At 45.5% G+C, this 19,840-nt stretch overlaps 1 protein-coding gene across 1 annotated transcript in view; it reads left to right on the forward strand.

Annotated features, from left to right (window-relative positions):
• Positions 1-4,659: 4,659 nt before the first annotated feature.
• Positions 4,660-19,840, forward strand: part of LOC144109590 (uncharacterized) — a 55,543-nt gene continuing 40,362 nt past the window's right edge. The window contains exons 1-3 of the mRNA XM_077642409.1: positions 4,660-4,793; positions 11,075-11,148; positions 12,317-12,791. Of these exons, the coding sequence (XP_077498535.1) occupies positions 4,660-4,793; positions 11,075-11,148; positions 12,317-12,791 (683 nt within the window). The remainder of the gene's footprint in view (positions 4,794-11,074; positions 11,149-12,316; positions 12,792-19,840) is intronic.

A 19,840-nucleotide genomic window follows, 5' to 3' on the forward strand; every position in this document is an offset into this window, starting at 1 on the left:
GATGCGGGGTTGCTCAGATCCTCCGAAAAAGCCGGAGCAACATTGAAACTATCGAGCAGTGGGAGGCACTGATGTGCAGCTCAGATCCAGCCATCCAAGCGGCGCCATGAAAATGGGCTGCGGAGGCTGCCGGGGCTTAAGGGTTCCTTTATGCCTGATTCCATCACCCTTCCCCTTTAAATCTGTGTACAAATGAAGTCTTTATGAACAACAGCAACCCTGAGCAGCCGAGTGGAATGCCCCCTAGCCACCGCGGCGGGTCATTAGCAGAAACAGGCGACTGAGTTTGATTGAAAGGAAGTAAGAGGTTTTAAGGAACTAATGTGCTACTACCGACGGCCACGGCGACGGAGTTGACTTTCTCCCGAAGCAAGGAAAGCCGCCTCTTTAGGTCGCGCCAATTTTGACATTACCACACAGGAGACAATTCCCGAATACTGCCGAAGTGAGCCTAGACCTGGCGCTCGACAGACATGTGCTTCGCTTGGTCCCCTGATCGTGTTTGGCTTGCCTTCCAATTGGTCTTCATGTTGGCGCTCTTCTGAATAGTTTGAGGAGCGCAAGTTCTCAAGAATCTATGGGTCAGACGATTTTCCCAGCCTACTCCGCTGGTCATACGGTAAAATGAGATCTAACTGAATTGGGCATGTTGCCCGAAAGAGATGAGGCGAAGACTAGATGAGATTTTATCATACCAGTTTGGAAGCTCCGTACAAGACCAGAATATGAGAATCTGGCACTTTGATTAGCCAACAGTTAATAGGTTAGAAGGCTGTCATGCCACTGGCAGCTTTGAGACGCACTGCTCAGCGTCGCTAAAAACACCAGCACAAATGGAAATTAAACATGCGGCGCTCCACAATTAGCAAACAGTTCGCTCAGGTAACATCAAGCGCCATCTCATGTTAAATCCCGCGAAGTGCTCGCGGCTAAAATCCGAGGCCCCAAGCGGAAATGAAAATGAAAATTGGTTTTTGGGGAAAGGAAATGGCGCAGCATCTGTCGCACATCTCGGCGGACACCTGAACCGCGCTGTAAGAGAAGCGATAAATGAGGCAGTGAAAGAAGAAAGGAAGAGGCGCCATGAATAGTAGAGGGCTCCGGAATAATTTCGACCACCTGGGGATCTTTAATATGCACTAAGACTGTACAGCACACGGGCGCCTTTTGCGTTTCGCCTCCATCGAAACGCGGCCGCCGCGATTGGGTTCGAACCCGGGAACTCCGGATCAGTAGCCGACCGCCCTAACCACTGAGCCACCGCGGCGGGTAGATCCTGAGCGGCGTTTCGCAACTTGTGAAGTCAGAGTGTTCTGATGCCGACAGTCTGCCTTATACGGCCATGTGGCCTTAGGTAAATCTTCGAGCGTTCTAAAGTGTGTGGGATGGAGGTACGGTATCGACGTTGTGGTTCATGTAATGCTGTATATGCAAAAGTCTCGTTTTTTTTTTTCACTCCGCAGGCCACGATATAGTATTCAGTGAGACAAAACTGTTGCAAACTTTCGAGAGTTTTGTGAACAGCATGACAATACTGAAAAGAAACGACTCTTGCACTGTCAGGTGATTCGCTAATAAATTTATTTAGGCCCCTGAAATCGGTGAAGTCTAGTTTCAGGGCATGAAATATAATTTTCAACGAACCGCGTCATAAAAAGTCGCTAAACCATGAGATGTATTTAAGAGGCGAAAAGTTTTGGAAACTGGCGAGACACCACTTCATATCGCAACTTTTTTTGTAATAATAAATATGACATTTCGGTACGAGATAAAGAGTACCACTGCCGTAACCCTTGACAACTCCGCTGACATTACGCGAACGTCTTTCCCAAAACCCGCCGAAGGTAGAGTGCTGTGCGGGTTGAAATATAAACGTCCCGTTGTTCCTGATAACCTAGCCGCCAATTAATCTCGACCGTATTAAACAGGCGAGACATCACTAGAAACGAAGAAATTTAGTTTCCTTCCTAGTAAAGGTGCTTGGGCGAGAAAGTGAATTTCATAAATGGTCAGTTCTTCGCGAAATAAGGCGAATTTTTTTCTTTAATTACGCTAAAAAAGCTTTTCAGATCGTTCCACTGTTTATGAGCTAGAGTTAAGGCTCATTTGAATGAGAACAATATTGTATAAACATCGCTAGCAGCAATGCAGCTGAAGTACAACAAATACAGTTATTGTACTCCTCGTTCTATTCACCTGCGGGGAGTAAAATTAATGGTGAAATATATGCAGCACTTGATAACAAGTACCACGTTAAAGCGAGTATAAACGTTCACATTACGTTAACGAGTGTTTAAAGGCCTTCTTTTCACTGCATAGGTAGCGCTCTAATAAGAAGGGCTTGAAAGGCAACAGACTGTTTTATTAAGTGCTGAATTTTGCAGAAATTCAGAGCGCAGGAAATAGGAAATACAGGACCAACGTGCTGAGCAAAGCTTCATGTCACAGCAATGTTTTATGTACTGCAGCAGTGCGTACATCTTGCTTTTGATGCATTTTGTTTTTTTTTACTTAAATGAACAACTTTGTTTTTGTGACTTATATGAAGAACTAAGCGTGTAATCTGAACGTTGTTCAGGAGGCTCTAACAGTTAGAACAGCAGTAAGAGGGCAAAGTACACACTGCCTGACAGCGCCTCTGAACAATGTTAGCGGTGCAAGCAACCCTTAAGTTTCGTATAAAAAATTGCAGTGTGAATGGTGCAATACATTAATGTGGGGGGGTACGAGCTTTAGGTGTAGACTACAGCGAAAGAGACATTACATGAATGGGCTTGTCTGAGGACCTTTAGAGGTTAAGCAGCTAGTACCAGCCAAACATGAATAATTCGTCACAATTAAAAACAAAACGAAAACGAACTTGTTGTTGTAGTGGTTTTCTTTAATAATAATAAAAAGGAAGGATAAAATTTCTGGTAGCCCCGGCATCTGCCATCGATACTGAAGCACCTGAGCTGGGGAGCAGACGTAAAGGATAGCAGGCAGAATGGAGAAATGAAATGAAAGAGTTGAGGGGAAAGGATGAGAAGCGCCGACGCTGGCTAGAGTAACAGATATCCCGAAAACGAGCTCCTAAAGTTGTCTGTTGCAAACCGTGAAAAAAAAGACAATGGTGCTTGTCAATTACCCCTGCATTTTCAGCTTGTTTTGTGCGCTGTCAGGCCCACTTGATCAGAGGCTGTACACACTCAAGAATGCGAGATCTGCGATCGATTGATGACCCTATTGCCGAATTACACCGCATATCGAGTTCCTGCCTGCACCGAGTAGTGAGGATTTTGTAGTACGGCAAGAACTTTTAACCTTTTAGAAATAAAGTAGATTGATCCTATCAACCTCAAGGCATTTCGGTGCCCTCAAGATCTTGTAGGAGCCACACGTCAGGATATGACTGCAAACCTGAAGCCGCACCTTATGAATCAGGCCACCATTGATGGCCGCCTCTTTTACTGCCGAGGGCAGTTTTCAATTAAGGTACAGAACTCCGTCGACGTTAACCCTAAATGAAAAATTATTCGCCGGTGTTAGCACGATGCTGCCGGCCGGGAATCGTCGAGGCGACCATCCACCCCTCTTAGCACCCTCGACATCGCTACCAGCCTCCTCTCGACAGCCGCACGAAATGCGGCGACCAATGAGACACCCACCTCCTCCCCTTTCCGGTCGGGCAGCCTCAAAGCCCCGCCTCAAGCTCGGTCGGACGGCGGCGTAGCCCGAACACTCCGCCTACTGAGAGACACGACAAAGCTGTCCCATTCATGAAACGCGCCGCCGCTCCCGAGACCCACGAAAAGCAGCCGTCGTCGTCTCGGTAGCACCAGTAACAGTAGTCATCAAGCCCTTCTTCCACGTGTTCTATTCCTGTGCCGCACAGCTCCCTGAAATGAGGCGAGGAGGAGGTGAGAGCACAGGGAAGCCCCGTTGTAGAAAGGACTCGCCTTGAAAACCCCAAGAAAAACGTCGTCACACCGTAGAAAAACACAGACGGTCCTGGGTGTAGTTGGAGGGTGGGGGGAGGGTAATGACAGATCGTTCCTGGGTTTTCATTTGCGACTCTCCGCTGCCGCTGCAGCCGTGTTTCTCGAAGATGTGACTCGAAGCCAGAGAGGTCTTGCTCTCCCTAAACCATGTGTATCACCTCACCGTGCTTCCAGAAGAAGCGGCTAGACCAAAAGCTCTCGACGAGTACACTCTCAGTGTTTGTGGAAGGGGAGACCACGTAACGCGGGAGGCGAAGTGAAAGGAAGAGTGGGAGGGTGGAGGGGAGAGCAGTTTTTCGCTCGGGTCGGCCAAAAAAGTTGCCGCCTGCCACAGGGGCCGACGATTGTCGCAAAATAACGCGCTTTCGTCAGCGTCCGGGCTCCCGGCTTCTGACGATGCAGAACCGAGAAATAAAGAGAGGGGGTGATGACGGCAAGGGGAAAGTACACAAGCTGAAGACGCGTTGAGCGAGGGAGAAAACAACGGAGAGGGAAAAGGGTAGCACCTCCGGGTTCCAACCGTGAGTCCGTTACAGAAAGCTCAACCTGCGAGAGCAGTGGAGTAGCAAGATTAAAGCAGCCCGGAGGGGGCTTAGTGCCAGGAAGGGTGCGCGACCAGTCGAGGATCTTCCACACGCTACCAGGACAGGCAGAAGTCATTAGCCACTCCCCGCAGACGATGCCCAGGAAGTGGCTGGATGCAGTCGTAGTTTTCGTCTACCCCTGTTCAGGAGGATCCGGACGGCGGCTTCTCGAGATTGGCGCAGATATCTACAAAGGAGGACGGACCGCAGTGCTGACGTTGAGCGAACGGTGAGCCAGACGATCGAGTCGAGTGATAGAGTCAGTCGTAACGAGACTTTTGCCACGGCCGAGAAGTGCTGAGATGAGCAGGGTGTAAGCACTGATGGGTCATAGCGATACAGAGACGACACTAATAGGTGAGTGCCAGTTAAAAGGGTCTTTGAGAGGATGAGCGAAAGTTCTTCGTGAGGAGGCCAGGAGTGAGGACTGTTCTTCAGCGGGACGTCTGAATTGCGTGCTACGAGCTAAAGATACGAAGAAACGCCCTTGGTGCAGCAGGACTTACAGGGAAGCAATTCTCATAGCGCAGCATATGTTTCCGATGCAGAAGAAAATCATTGCGCTGGCGTTAAACCTACGCGGCCAGAACGCTGTGGATGGCTGATGGCCGTCAGCAGGTAGCTATCGCCAGCAGGAAATGATGACCACAAAAGAACGGCTGACTATTTTGCTGAGACAAGAAAGAGAAGAAGACGACAAGCTTGCCGTTGGGCGTCAAGTTGGAGCGGTCTAATAATATTTTGTGTCTTGAAGTGAGGAGAAGAAGGATTGTGACCGGTGGATTCAAGTTCTCTCGTAGAAAGCCTCTCTTTTAAATGCCGTTACTTTACCATAGATAGATAGCAAAGGAATGACGTCAATGTGACCTAACCATCACCATCGAAACGGCTTGCAGCTTAGGGGTGACCCGCTAAATGTGTTCCCTCGAAACCGCAAGAACCTTTTGCGGAGGAACAAAGAGTTTCCACCTACACTTTAGCGCCAAGTCAGCCTTCAACGTCAAGTCACCACTGCCAACGGTGTGACGGATAGCGTTCACGTGGTGAACACAGACTCAGCAGGTCATCCGGGTACCGCACACGGCGTGAAAGCCCGCAGCCTGGCCACAGATTAGTGCCAAGAGTGTTAGAATATTTTTTGACTGCTCCAAAAGAAGACGACGCTGTTCGCTACCATCACCATTGAAGTGAACTGGAGACACCCGGTGTGGCTGAGCCAGCAATAAGTAAGTCCCTCTTTTTCTGAACTCTGCTGCGGTACCTCTGTTTAAGTTTATTCTTCCAGAAATATGCTAGAAGGCAGTGAGCTTCAAGCTCTAGGTTCATCAGTTGGTTAATGAATTGTGAATGGAATAAAAATAAAACTTAAGGTTGTTGGACCATATACTATCGAAACTGGGAAAAGAGGTTCAAGACATTAACAACTTACGAAAAGGCTTCAAATACAAGCGTATTTGTATGGGCTTTGAACGGGAGCAAAAAATACAAGTGTGGTCCTCTTACACCAGGGTACAATCTGGTGACTGGGTCAAAGAAGATCCGGAGCCTCGATTCCTAAATTTCATCAGTACTATGAACACCTACCTTCATAATTCAGAGTTGGATATGGTCACTCCGTCGTGTCGTTAGTGAAAATGTCGAAGCCAAGAAAATGTGTTGCGCTACCCTTGGCTCTGAAATCACGGCCGTATGGCGATGTTCTACTTCGCACATACCTGGGCACTTCCTAAGTGAAGCTAACCGTTTTGTTGAAAGTAATAGGACAATGTCAGCTCAACGACATCAAAGTTCTAATAAAAAAAATATTAGTTTCGTGGATCAATCTGCATATGACGCAGCTAGTTTCGCGGAAGTAATCTCATTACTGTCCTACTGCGAGCGAGGGCAATGCAAGAATTGTGGCAGCCACGACTACTCGCCGGCATTTGGTTGCTCTAGGACGAGTTAATCCGGGCTAAGATTACAAATGACGGCCTGGGACGGGTAACACAATACGACGGCACATGTTGGTGGGTTGCGATGCCCCGGGAACTAGACACCAAGCGGAAAGCTGAAAGGAGAAATTGGAAACGCACGCATGCTTCAAGAGAGATCTCACGCTGTTGTCTGGTGCGGTGAAAAAAAGGAAGTAACTCGACGCCTAAAAACGAGGACTCAGGAAGAACAAACAAGAGATGCTTCAAGATTCTTTCTGAGTCACTAATGTGCGCCCTGTGTTTCGGGACACTTAAGTTCGGCATGACGCGCCAGTCGAAAAGGAAACTGCGCCAGCTAAGAAAGGAAAGATGGTTAGTGCTAAAAAGACAAACTATTCCTTCACTACAAATGGCGTCGATGAGGATTTTGCGAAAGTGCATCCCAGTGTCACGTTGCAGCTTCACTTGACAGGCTGGTAGAAAAAAAAACGTCCGAAGTTTCATCGGGTTTTTGGTAGCTGCACAATGCTGCATGTCGGGTTTAATGTCTTTCAGCTGCGCTTGGGCCCGGACTGCGTTTGTATAATGGTGGGCTGCGGATTAATTTCAGCCACGGGGTGTACTTTATCGAAGACTCAGATGGCACAATATATGGCCACCTTATAGATTTCAAATACATTGACATGCAGCCACCATCGCCGGGATGCGATCCTGCGTACTTGGTCTCAGCAGCCGAACGTAATAGTCCCTAAGTCATAATGGTGCTTCACTAGTGCTTTCGGTCCGCAAGTCTGATGCCACTTTCCACACCAGAGAGGGCTGTTTTTGCCCCACACCAGAGAGGGCTGTTTTTGCCCCGTATAAAGAGATGACACTGCTACCGTAAAGACACTTTACCGACCCACGGCCGTAGTAGGTTTTCGGCAGGATATAGAGATCTTTAGAAGCTCATGATGTTAAGAACGGTTATTCATCTCACTGCCAACATATCGACAGAATGCAGGAAATCGATTAAAGCTCGGATTAAGCTACCGTTAAATCAGCAGTGAGAGTTCTAATTCTCAGAAATACTGTAAATGAGCCTTCACTCTTCATTCAGTGCTTTGAGCATCCGCCTTACTTGCAGGAGGTGCGGGGTTCGATCCCCAGTGCCGCCGGGTACCCACCGGTGATAGAATGGGTGTAACATTTTCCTTGCCTAGTGCTCGGCTTCTTTATGGCGAAATGCTTGGGAAATGGGTCTTTGACCCGACCTTGTGCAATGTAAACTACCTTGTGCCATGGCGCTCTTTGGCCATAGATGCCCTCGCGCCATAAAAATGTATCATAATTCATTCTTACGTCTACTACAAGCACATTACGCGTGGTGGCGGCTCAGTGGTTACAACATTTGTTGCTGAGCGCAAGCTCGTGGGTTCAGCAGCACGTGCGAATATAATCGTTAAATAACCAGGAAAGGTAAATAAATCTGCGACCCAACACAGTGACATGGCTCATGCTGTACCGTGTTGCTTTGGCAGGCAAAGAAAAAACCTCCCAGTCGGAAAAAAAGAGCATAACTGCGTCAGAAAGACGACAATATGTTTTGTAGTTTTCTGGTAAAGACTGGCTTTTCGGTGGATTTATGGTATTTCTCTGCAGCACTGCAGTTTTTCCTGTAATAATTTTCTGCCGTAACTAAACGAAATTCTGTTGTCACTACAAACATTTATTTTGTTACTTCTAGATTTGGTCCAAAACGTCCCAGGAAGTCTGCTGTTTTTCTACTGAGATATTACTAAGTTTTATGGAATTAAGACACGTTAAGCTAGAGGCAACAAAGACGGCAATTCAAGGTAGACGGGTGTGCTGCCTGACGCGATTCAAATGTGACCAAATTTAATGGCTTAACACATCCGGATAAATTTTCTGTAAACCAGTTTGACTTCCGAAGGAGCTTTATGAAAAAATAAGGTTTGTTAGACGCTTAGTTCCGCTTTTCTGCACCATCACCCTCATTTTTATTGCGCAGTCAGGGACTATAACACGCGGAAAAGTTTATAGGTCTTCCTCAGCAGAAACCAAAATTCACATTCATATTGGTTGCGACTGTACACAGTGGTTGCGAGCCCTAGTCTGACAAACTGCAGTAGCGAGAACTGCAGCCGACGTGCCACTGCACGTAGTCAGACCATCCAGCATGAGTTGGTGGCCATAAAGTTTTTTTCTTGCATCTACTTTTGGAGCAACGCGCAGGGTAAACTAACGATCAAGCGGTAGAATTCATGGGCTTGACGCTAGCCATAGAAGGAATTTTATTGCCGCCGCTATCGAAAATTACTTCCTACTGTTTTCTGTCCGCCAAATGTTCCTACAGTGGCAGGCCGCCAACATGGGGCATAAAACCAATGTTTGGAACCCACCGTTCGTTTCCAGAAAACAGTTTGTCTTTCCTTTTTTTAATTTTTGCTCCCGCTATAAAGCTCAAATTCTAATGTAGGTATTTAATAGGTCTTACTGAGCTCGGATTGTAAATGATCCTTCTAACTAAAGCATGCAGCGTTTCGCAAGCACTAAAGATGACGGTACACAGTGATGTTTTGATTCAGCAAAGTTGTTATTATGTAACAAGGCATCGCGATCGGGTGAAGTCAGTTCTTGCATTGTCTGCCCTTGCTTGATTAGCGCGCTCATTGAAGCCGGCCAGCTGCAGCTGCCCTTACAAATTTTTTAAACAGCCTATAGACGGTCCTTAGACTTCTGTCTATAAACTCTATAGACTGTGTATACACAAACCCCAGAGAAAAGTTTGTAGGTAATACTAATCCTCTAGACAGTCTATAGACCATCTATAAATTTATGGCCGTACACTTTTAGTAGACTTTTGTCTCTAGAGAGTCTACAGACTATGAATGGAGACAAAGAAATATCTCTAGGAAGGCAATAGAGGCGAAAAGATGTCTATAGACCATTTTTATAAAAGAGTAGAAAGCAAAAACAACACTCCAAACTGCGTACAACTTGTTGTACCCACTCTGCGGTTAGTAGACGCCTGCTGTATAGCTTCCGCTGAACTGCACAGGTCTTGAATGCACGCATGTGCTTCCGAATTTTATGGGAACGGTAAAATAGCGTTCATTACACTGCTGCGCGCACTAACCAAGAGTTAGACGAAGAGCTTCGTTAAAAAAAAAAAAACTTCGGCTTAATGTGAGGAAGGTTTATGTCTTGGTTGAAGCATGCAGGTTAGCAGACGAGTGAGTAAACCAAATGCTGGTAATAAATGCAAGCAAAGCGTTTTTAGTGAGTAGACGAGAAAGCAATGAAGCTGGTTGTTCTCGAACTGCTGAAAATTTCGGCTTGCCTTAACGAACACCAAAACATTCGCTAGAAGGAGATGTTTAGTAGTCCTCTTTTGAACGAGAAGAAAGTTAAAAGACAGCAGCAACTTTTGTGTCAGGTAGATTTTACCCTAAAGATAACACATGGCAGTCAGGAATCGAAGTAAAGACGGTATTACAGTATGAACAAAAAATAAACGAAGGAAAATGGGACTGAATTGTAAACACGACTTGAGATAGCTTTTTTTGTTGCGACTCCGAACGCTAGCGACTCCAGCGAGTTTCGAATAGGGCCCGCCAAAAGGACACTGTCGCAGTTACGTCAGGAATGCGAGTACTTCGACCGTAACACCGACCCTCCGTCCATCGCTCCAGCCGGGAAACATCGGGAACCTCACGTGCAGAAGATCCCGATCACGTGGGGTAGCGATTCGCTGGAATGTCGGGAACGTGACGTCCCCGCCTTCCACGACCGAGAGAAGGGGGGCGGGAAGAGAGTCCGGGTGGAGGTCAGCTATGCTATCAAGCGAGGTTATCGCCATTCCACGTCGCTTTCGCCGGCGAATCGCACAAGAGAGAAGGAACGGCCTTTCAGCATGTGATGAAGGGACGGCCACCATGACGGCGGAACAACCTGCAACGCGTAGTAGTCAAGCGTTGCGTTGCCTTGTGAGGGAGTAACTCGAGAACCGTGGGGTCGACGGGCGTTGGCATTCTTACGCGATCACGTCCGGTGTAGTCTTCGAGCTTCTGAGACAAGCGCCCGCTGGGTAAACATTCGAGGAATATATTACATAGGCGACGAGTGCCGCGCTGTGTTATATAGGCTCCGTTTTGATGGCAAGTGAAGTGCTGGTGAGGTTCGGCTTCGTGGAGGAAGACATTGTCAAATATTTTCTGCCCACATTCCTGCATTTGAAAGCCAGACGGTAAAATTAACTAAAGCAGCACAGTCGTCAATGCAATTAACTGTGTTACTCCATCATCAGTTGAAACACACTGAACTGACTATAAGGAGACCATGGCAGAAAAAAAAATATGGTGTGCTAATAAGAACTTTGTGGTTATTAAAATGTACTAAAGTCTTAAAGTACAATTCTTATTGTCCCAAAAGAGCAAGTTTTGCAACATGTAAGTGAATAAATGAAGGGGCTGAGGTTGCAGATTCATACAAGACTCACGGCTTGGCAGGAATAGATGTATCATTGGTGCTGTTCCTCTTTAAAAAAAACAAGAAACTGTAGTGCACATGACAAAAACTCGGGACTTTCCAGGTCCGCGATAACTCTCCACATTGGCGGTGCGAACTCTCTGAGAATAGCAAAGAACACCACCACAATACTCGTAGGTAGGTGGTACTGAGTTATTCTTTCCTACCACACACGTGAGACGGATATTGTGTTTCGTACAGTTCTCGCGTTTTCTACAGGACTAATTATGACACTGTAAAAGAGACATAATTCCTCCGCATTTTATATGACAAGGTGTTTCAGAACGTACATTGTTTCGTGCAGCCATGTGTGAGACGGCCAAGTATTGATGCTAGTAAATTATTTTTCTTATTGTTAACAACATGCCTGAAACTGATTAGAGCAAACGCAAAGAGTTGGAAGAGCTCCCAGTGAAGGCTCGCAGTTATGAAGCACTGAGCCAGATCTCTAACAAACCCGCGTTATAAAAAGGTATGAAAGTTAAATTTCGCCCGGCATCAGCACCTGACCTGTTTAGAAGAAAAAGGCAACACGTGGTAATGCTTTGTATTGCATTTAACAGCAGACGCTATCGGTGATTAATTTTTTCTGCAATGAAAAATGCAGTTTGACGGAGAGCTAATGATAAGAAGTTCTGCAGATTAAGCTGCATATCGAATGGAATGAGTGCTTAAATATCTGTGGCTTCAGTAACAAGTCTCCTAAGCTAGTTGCGGGCTTGTCAGGTATGTCAACTTTCGGTTCCGCTCATGCACAGGTGTTCACTTAAGTAAGCTGAGAACAGTGCCCTTAGTAAACATAATTACGCAATGCGCCTTGAAAACTAAGAGGCAACGCAAGTTCTTGGTGGTAGTTATCTATGATGCGAATTATACTTACAATTACTGCTGAGAAGGGCGCGATTGCACTTAAAACCGTATTGGTGCGCTCCGTTCAACTGCATCTACAGTCGGGGACAAAAATCTCTGGACCACGTGTTCCTCAGAGGGAGCATATAGCTCTACTATTAGCCTGTAACTGGAGACCACACTTGTAGAGTCGCAAGTAAAATTTTTTTTTATTTCATCTCCACAAGTGTGGTCTGCAGCCGCCGCCTAATAGCAGAGCTATCGGCATCGTTTGAAGAACACTTGGTCCAGAGACTTTTGTCCCCGACTGTACGCCTGTGCAGCTTCTCATTTGGCCGCGCATAAAACACTGCAGTTGCTCCCGAATTTGCACTTCGGTTCGAATAATACCGTGCGAAACAATGTTCTCACCGTTCAAGAAACTTAATATCACCTTTTCGTCTCCCCTTTGTTCCAGTGCCACTAGCGGACGAGGTGTCAGTCTGCCCGTCGTCTCTCTCGACCCCCTGCTCCACGTCCCCCTACCGGGAGCCAGACTCATCGGGAGGACGTCCTCACGACCTGTCCAAGACTTCGTCAGCGCCGTCTCCCGCCGTTGACGCGGTGATCGGTACGCTGCCTCCCCTGCCGTCCCTGTCCTCCTCGTGTCCCTCATCTTCACCGGCGATATCGACGACGTCACCCATTGCCTCCTCGTCGTCTTCCGGTGAGCCCGCCAGACTTCCGGTTTCTCTTCCACCGCCTCCGCCCCTTCCGAGACCTCCTGGCCGGGCCCTAAGGACGCCCAAGTGCGCCCGGTGTCGCAACCACGGTGTAGTGTCCTGTCTCAAGGGTCACAAGAGGAGCTGTCGCTGGAAGGATTGCCGCTGTCCCAACTGCCTCCTCGTGGTAGAAAGGCAGAGGGTCATGGCTGCGCAAGTTGCTCTGCGAAGGTAAGTGGAAGAGTTTTTATTCATGATATAGCCGATCTTAATGCGGCGAGGTTGAATTACTATTCTAATAATATTAATATTAATAATTGGTTTTGGGGGAAGGAAATGGCGCAGTATCTGTCTCATATATCGTTGGACACCTGAACCGCGCCGTAAGGGAAGGGATAAAGGAGGGAGTGAAAGAAGAAAGGAAGAAGAGGTGCCGTAGTGGAGGGCTCCGGAATAATTTCAACCACTTGGGGATCTTTAGCGTGCACTGACATCGCACAGCACACGGGCACCTTAGCGTTTTTCCTCCATAAAAACGCAGCCGCCGCGGTCGGGTTCGAACCCGGGAACTCCGGATCAGTAGTCGAGCGCCCTAACCACTGAGCCACCGCGGCGGGTACTATTCTAATTAGTGGTTCAATTTTTTCTCGACGCGTAACGGCACAGCCCAGGAGAGGATGTGATCATGGAACATACGGGAACGTGCAGCACTATACCTGCACACCTTGTATTTAAGACGCAATCAGTCCTAAGCGCTGAAATTCAATCAAATCAATTCGAAATAAACTTGCTTTGGTGCGTAACTAAGCATGTGATTTGGGGACGTTTGAATGCGCAGATAGGCACGACGAGGAAAGAGCACACAGTGCAACCCCTAGCTCGTAACAATGTCACGTTTTATTCGAAGAAACGTGAATAAAATACTTTTCGCACTATTTGATATGAATGAGACGTCACGCGCGGCGCGTTACATAGTAGCACCAATTGCAAATTCAGAACAACATTATCGGGGCTGATGATGGTGACAGAAGTTACCGGACCGGGCAGTGGCTGGTGAACGTAGTTCTACTCGTTTCAGAGGGTTGGTTTGCAGAGCCCTTCTTTCATGCATCGTTTCTGCCGGGCGTTTTGGTTACGTTGGAGATTTATTAGGAATGATTAGAAAGGCGGTTGTGGCAATGACGTTTGCACATTTAAACTTTGTTTTCTTATAGTTTCAAACTTCGCAGTGTATTATTTCTTGAATCAGTTTAAATTCAAAACATGTTACTCCCTCCGCAATCGACATCGTGTAGGCTTTTCTTTTTTTAGGTTTTAAAAATGAATACCTGTATTTTCTGTGTTTTGTGAAGAACCACGCAATACACAGTGTTGCGCATGATAACTGCACACATAGACGTACTTGAAGCGTTACCTAAGTAGGCAAGAAAAACATAACTCGTGAGATCGAGGACGATCCGCATCTCTTTCACGTTACCTTTGGCGCCTTTTCCAGACAGAGGGACAGAGATAAGAGAGGGGTCACTTGCACTAGTATTTCCTCGTCTTTTTTCGTTCAGGGGATAAATGTCTGCGATAGCCCTTGAAGGAATGCGAAAATGTATACAGAGAGGTTGTTGGAAATACTGAAATATTTCGAAACGTTATGTTTTTGATTCGCATTATGACGAATGGAGCTCAGTTACTAAGCCAAGCAAGTGGACATGTCTGAAACGAAGTTTAAAAATTCATAAATAAGAAGCACTCCAAAAGCGTGCAGAAACAGACGTCTAGTTCAATAGCCTTGCCCCAGCTGCTTTCGGACGGACACGAACAGTGACCCCCCAGAACCGCAGAAAAAATGATTGTGAAAGCTCTTGACTCCTGGCGTATTCCATATAGTATATACGAAAAAAGAGACATATACTCACATGTGAGCAATATTCAATACCAATCTACATAAACCCTGTGACCAATTTATCTGCGAAAAAAGGCAACACATTTGGCGTGGCTCTAGAAAAAAAAAGCCCACCGGGCATACATGATATTTCAAAACGGCGTGATAGACTGCTTGTTTTCCACATACGAAACTGCACGAAATAGAACAGTAGCAGCGATAGAATTGTTTGTTTTCTGTGAAAAGTCGAAAACTGCGTTTGAAAGATGATAGCTAAAAAAAAATCATGATACACAAGAAAACAGCGAGAACGAGTCATTTTTCAAAGTGGGCTTGCTATATAAATGTACCGCTTTTTTTTCACGTTGCTTTGAAGCTCCCGTGTCCAAAAAGGACAAGGACTGTGTATAATCTAGAGAGCCGAGGGTGCATACCACGTATGATAAATAAATAAATAAATAAATAAATAAATAAATAAATAAATAAATAAATATGTAAATAAATAAATAAGTAAAATTCATATACCGGCTCCCCGCGATCGCATTCACGTGTCACTGACTCTCCGGCTCGGCGGATGAGCATGAAATGTGATTGCTTGTCGAAAAGGAAAAACAAAACAAAAACAAAGTGGGAGTTTGCATGCTTGGGGCAGCGAGGCATGGAGACTGTTTCGAAGGCGGCCACGCTTTATCTTTCTCTCGCTAGTCCACTACTAGCTGGATGGCAGAGCACGCCAAACCACAAACCCTCTTCAGCGGGCCCGGTTTGAGAGATTGGGCTGCATTCCAATTTCTCGTATCTCAATGCACCGTCGTGTGCCTCGATGTCGAATTGGATCCCGAGAAATACGACTGTAGACTTCTTGGGAGATTAATAAAAGAAAGAAGAGGGTGCCATGGTTACCATGAGAGAACAGTCAAGTTTATCCATCATATTCCTGCGTAAACTACAAACTGAGCCTATAGTTGATGAAGGTTAGAAACAGCGTGAAAGGACGCGGACAGGAGATAAAGAAATGAATACGACAGCACACTTCATTACCTCCTGTCCTCAATCTTTTTCGCACTTTAAGCCTTCCTCGGAAATGAATCGGCTACTCCGTAAGAACGTCCTACTAACTGACGAGGCCACTCGCTAGATTAAGATTTGGGCTACAAGGCTCGTTGTGAAGACTAAAAATTGAGAAGAAAAAAAAATAACAGGACGATCATGGATCCTGATGCAAGAAAGCTACGTTGTTGGTTCGCTTTGGTTCGTCACTTCTATGAATTTAATGTAATCAATGCTTTTGCTCTACGAAGAGACCTCAAACGCGTGACACAACTTTTCTGAAGGGTGATGTTGAGCGAAGGCGGGTGGCTCTTCTGGTGGGTGGAAAAGGTGGGACGAGGGTGGTGGTTTGTGAGTGGGTAGCCCTCTAGCAAGGAGAGGAAGAGGAGTTGGCTTCCTGGGGGTGGCTATAGAGGACCGCTGTCTTTCCCACTAAGACTTTGAATGGGATATTTTCGTCACTTCGTACTTGCGCTGTCGCGTGAGCTTCAAGTTGGTAGCGGATTTGTTGAGGGTGGGGGAAGGTGTGTTGATGCAGGGTTGATGTGGGTTGGAAAATTCGCTCTCCCAGGCTTCACTCGCTTAGACTTGACACGGAAGACGCGGGAATTTTAACCGAATGCCACTGGCGCTGCTACCGCAGTAAAAACTTAGACAGTTTGTCTCTCCTGGTAAAATAAAAACCTCAGTGTTCGACCAGAACAAGACATCAAAATAAGGTCAATAGCTGAGCTGCGCAAAAGACCAAGCACCCTTTCCGATAAGCTATAAGTTATGTGTGTTCATTCTAGACCAGCTTTTTTTTGTCAATTTAGTTTTCAGAAAGGGCTGCTTAGTTACTGCCAGGTTCCAAATTATTCAAGAATGTTCGGCTGCATACGGGAATCTTTTTCACCGCCGGAACCTTATAGCAAGACCAAGCAATAAAGTGAAATTAGTCCAGCAAAACGAATGATGCGTCTATTAGTAGAGACGATGAATATGGTTTCATGACAAATTTGTCGGTTGTAAAACTTTTCTTCAAAGGGGCCCAGTGGGCGCCAAAACAGCACAACAAAAACTATTAATCTGGGTCAGCGATGCTTCACGAATTGCCACCGCTATTTTGTGACACCTATGCAAAACCTCTCGTCTAGACAATGTAACCTAGACAATGTTATGGCAAAGCACGTGAATTGGTGCGTGGCCTTTACATTACCCTCGATAAGGAAGTTTGAAGTTTGAAGTTTATTTTCATTTCAGTAAGAAATGAGGGACCCGAGACAAAAAGTGAACGTTAATTCACTTGACGGCGCTCGGGCCCCATTACATGGAAAAAACAGCGAGGTGTCGGTAGTCACATTTGGTGCACTTACAATTTAGGCAGTACATCCCAGTACATTTACAGTCATTTTAGCTTTTACTACGCATAGTTCAGTCATTTTGTTGTTAAACGTAAAGGCACAATATGAATAACAAACATGAATCAGCGAATAATAGCAATTGTACATAGCAACAAACTCGCAAAAAATACAGAAGACAAAGAGAAACACACCCTACGAAAAGCAGAAAAATTGCATCTGCGAGAGAAAGAATGAATGTATTCTTTTCTTATTTACATTTTCAATTTTAACTTTATTTTCGCGAAAACAGTTTAACAGAGTGGGCACCGCATGTGCAAGCATTTGCTGGCCAAACGTCGTTTTTACGAAAGGTACCGCCCAGTTATGAGCAGAACGCGAAGGATATGTTCGCGTAAGTGTTGTTAGATTGGCGATCGAAAGCATTGTACTGTCAGAGGTAGTTATGTGCTGTTTGTAGCGGACTGCTAAGTTATACGAGTAGAGATAGTGTTTTTGCGACAGTGTTTTTGCTTAATGGACACACTTTTGGCATAGTGCATAAGTCTGCACTTGAGTAGGCTGCAAGAGAAGACGAAACTTCAGCTTCGTATTTAATTGATTTTCATCCTAATACACTGTGTCGAATAAAACGCCGATTACAATATGCAGTAAGAAGTTAATGTTCCAAATTATTTCCTATATAATTATTATTTATATTGGAGTATTGGCTACCAACACGACAGCATTTGCAAAGCTCGCGTGTCCTACTCAAGCACTCGTTAGCATTTAGAAAAATGGGAGCGACTCAAACTTTAAATTTGTGTTTCTTTTTGTTATGACGTGCACACTTAGTAAGCAAACATTACCATAAGGAATTCGCGCTTACCTGGTAATTTTTCGTCGCACATAATTTTCTCATCTTGTTTTAGTTTAGGTTACAATAGCCGAGTTACTAGCAAGAAGTTAAAGTTGACTTCAAGTCCTATGAGGTATGAAAAAGTTGCGATTTTTTGTTGCTTGTTTAATTTTCTCCTTTCGTGTCCTGAAGAATGCTGGCTTAATAGCTGGAGTGAATTAACATGACCATTCAGCGATTTTATCGAAGGTTTTCAAAGCGCCACGTGACATGAAACCAATATAGGCATAGTGACTACCGTGTGGTCGTTCAAATAGTGATCAAAACATGATTGACAAAAAGTATACTTAATAATTTCCAATTTCCAAAGAAGAAATCACGCAGAGAACTCATCTGACGAACATGTCAACAAACGTTTACTTTCTTGCGACTTCGTCAGAAGATAGTGAAGAGCTATCAGTGTGTTCAGAGCACTAGTCGAAGTTCAACGCCTTTGCTATTTTAAAAAGTTGGAAAGAACTAGTCTGTCAACGTTTGCTCGAAGTGATATTAAGTCTAGAGCGTAAGATTAAAGCCTTGACGTTAAAAATTATGAGATCTTGCAGTCGGAGTCAAGCCTTGCACGCTACGCTACATTAGTCTTTTTGCTTTACAAAACTCAAATTGTCTCCACTAGGCAAAGCTAGTTCCATCAGTCCTCATGAGACGTGAATTTTAATAGATATCAGCTTTCCGGTCCCGCACGTACAGCGGTGGCTTACTCCTTGTCTATGGTATTCGACAACTCATTCTGAAGTGGAGGTCTCACATGGAGGTGGTGGCGGAGAAATTTAAATGAAGGAGAAATGTGAAAACTCCCGTGTGCCACGCGATGTAACACACACGGAAGAACCCTAAGGGTGCAATTTAATCTTGATCACTACGGTGCCTCTCATGAGAGAGAGAAAGCAATTTAATGAAAGGAAAGGTGGAGAGGGCACATCTAATAAAACCTTCATAACGTACCATATCATACCATACCGTAACGTACCATATTATACCAAACCACGCCTCACCATACGATACCTTATCTTACCATACCGTACCAAACCACATCATGCCGTACCGTAACGTACCATACCGTACCGTACCATACCATTCCATACCATACCATACCATAACCTACTATAGCATACCTTACCATCGATACCTTATCTTACGTACCAAACCACACCCCACCATACCGTAACGTAGCGCACCATACCATACCATTATAACATAGCCTAACATCCCACAGCAAACCAAACCATACCTTACCATACGATACATTATCTTACCTTACCATACGGTACCAAACCACACCGTACCATACCGTACCGTACCGCACCATACCATACCATACCATACCCTACCGTACCGTACCGTACCGTACCATACCATACCATACCATACCATACCATACCATACCATACCATACCATACTGTAACGTTCCATAGCATACCATGCCATACCTTACCATACGATACCTTATCTTACCACACCATACCATACTTTTTTGTGCGCTCAGTGAATATGCACTCCGAGACCCCTATCAATTTACGCAGCGAGGAGCACTATTTCGACTATATGCTGCATTTCAATAACATATGCCTGCATTTCAAGCGGACGGCTGCACCACCAGCATCACACTATTAAAAAGAATTTCTGCTCCTGCAGCAACTCTTCACTCGTAAATTTGTACTTCAGCTTTGTTGTACAATGTACCATGCAAGAAAAACTCAGTGTATTGAAACAACGGGGGGCTGCTTTAATAACTTTTAAAAATGCGATTGTGTTCTCTGAGAGTCTAGTGAGTTTCGTGGGTACAGTGCACAATTGGCATCAATTCCCATTGTGTGCTACATCATACGACGCTTGGCTGGGCCCAAGTGTTTAACATTTGCATCCCTATTGGGAACAACAGCCACGTATATCTTCCGACTATTTTTCAAATACCTGGCGTTGGACGGTTCTAGTACAATAGAACTATGAGGCCCCCTTTAGTAAGAGGCCGCACTTTAGTTAAATAATTGTTCATTTTGTAGAAGATATGAGAAATTGGCTCCAAGCCATACTAGTTCTCTAGATAACTCTCTCAGACTTACCTCAATACGAGCACGTGGTTGCCTACCTGTCCCTTCTTGTCTCAAACTGAGT

The sequence above is a fragment of the Amblyomma americanum genome, chromosome 11, assembly GCF_052857255.1.
Source record: "Amblyomma americanum isolate KBUSLIRL-KWMA chromosome 11, ASM5285725v1, whole genome shotgun sequence".
In the NCBI taxonomy this organism is placed as follows: domain Eukaryota; kingdom Metazoa; phylum Arthropoda; class Arachnida; order Ixodida; family Ixodidae; genus Amblyomma; species Amblyomma americanum.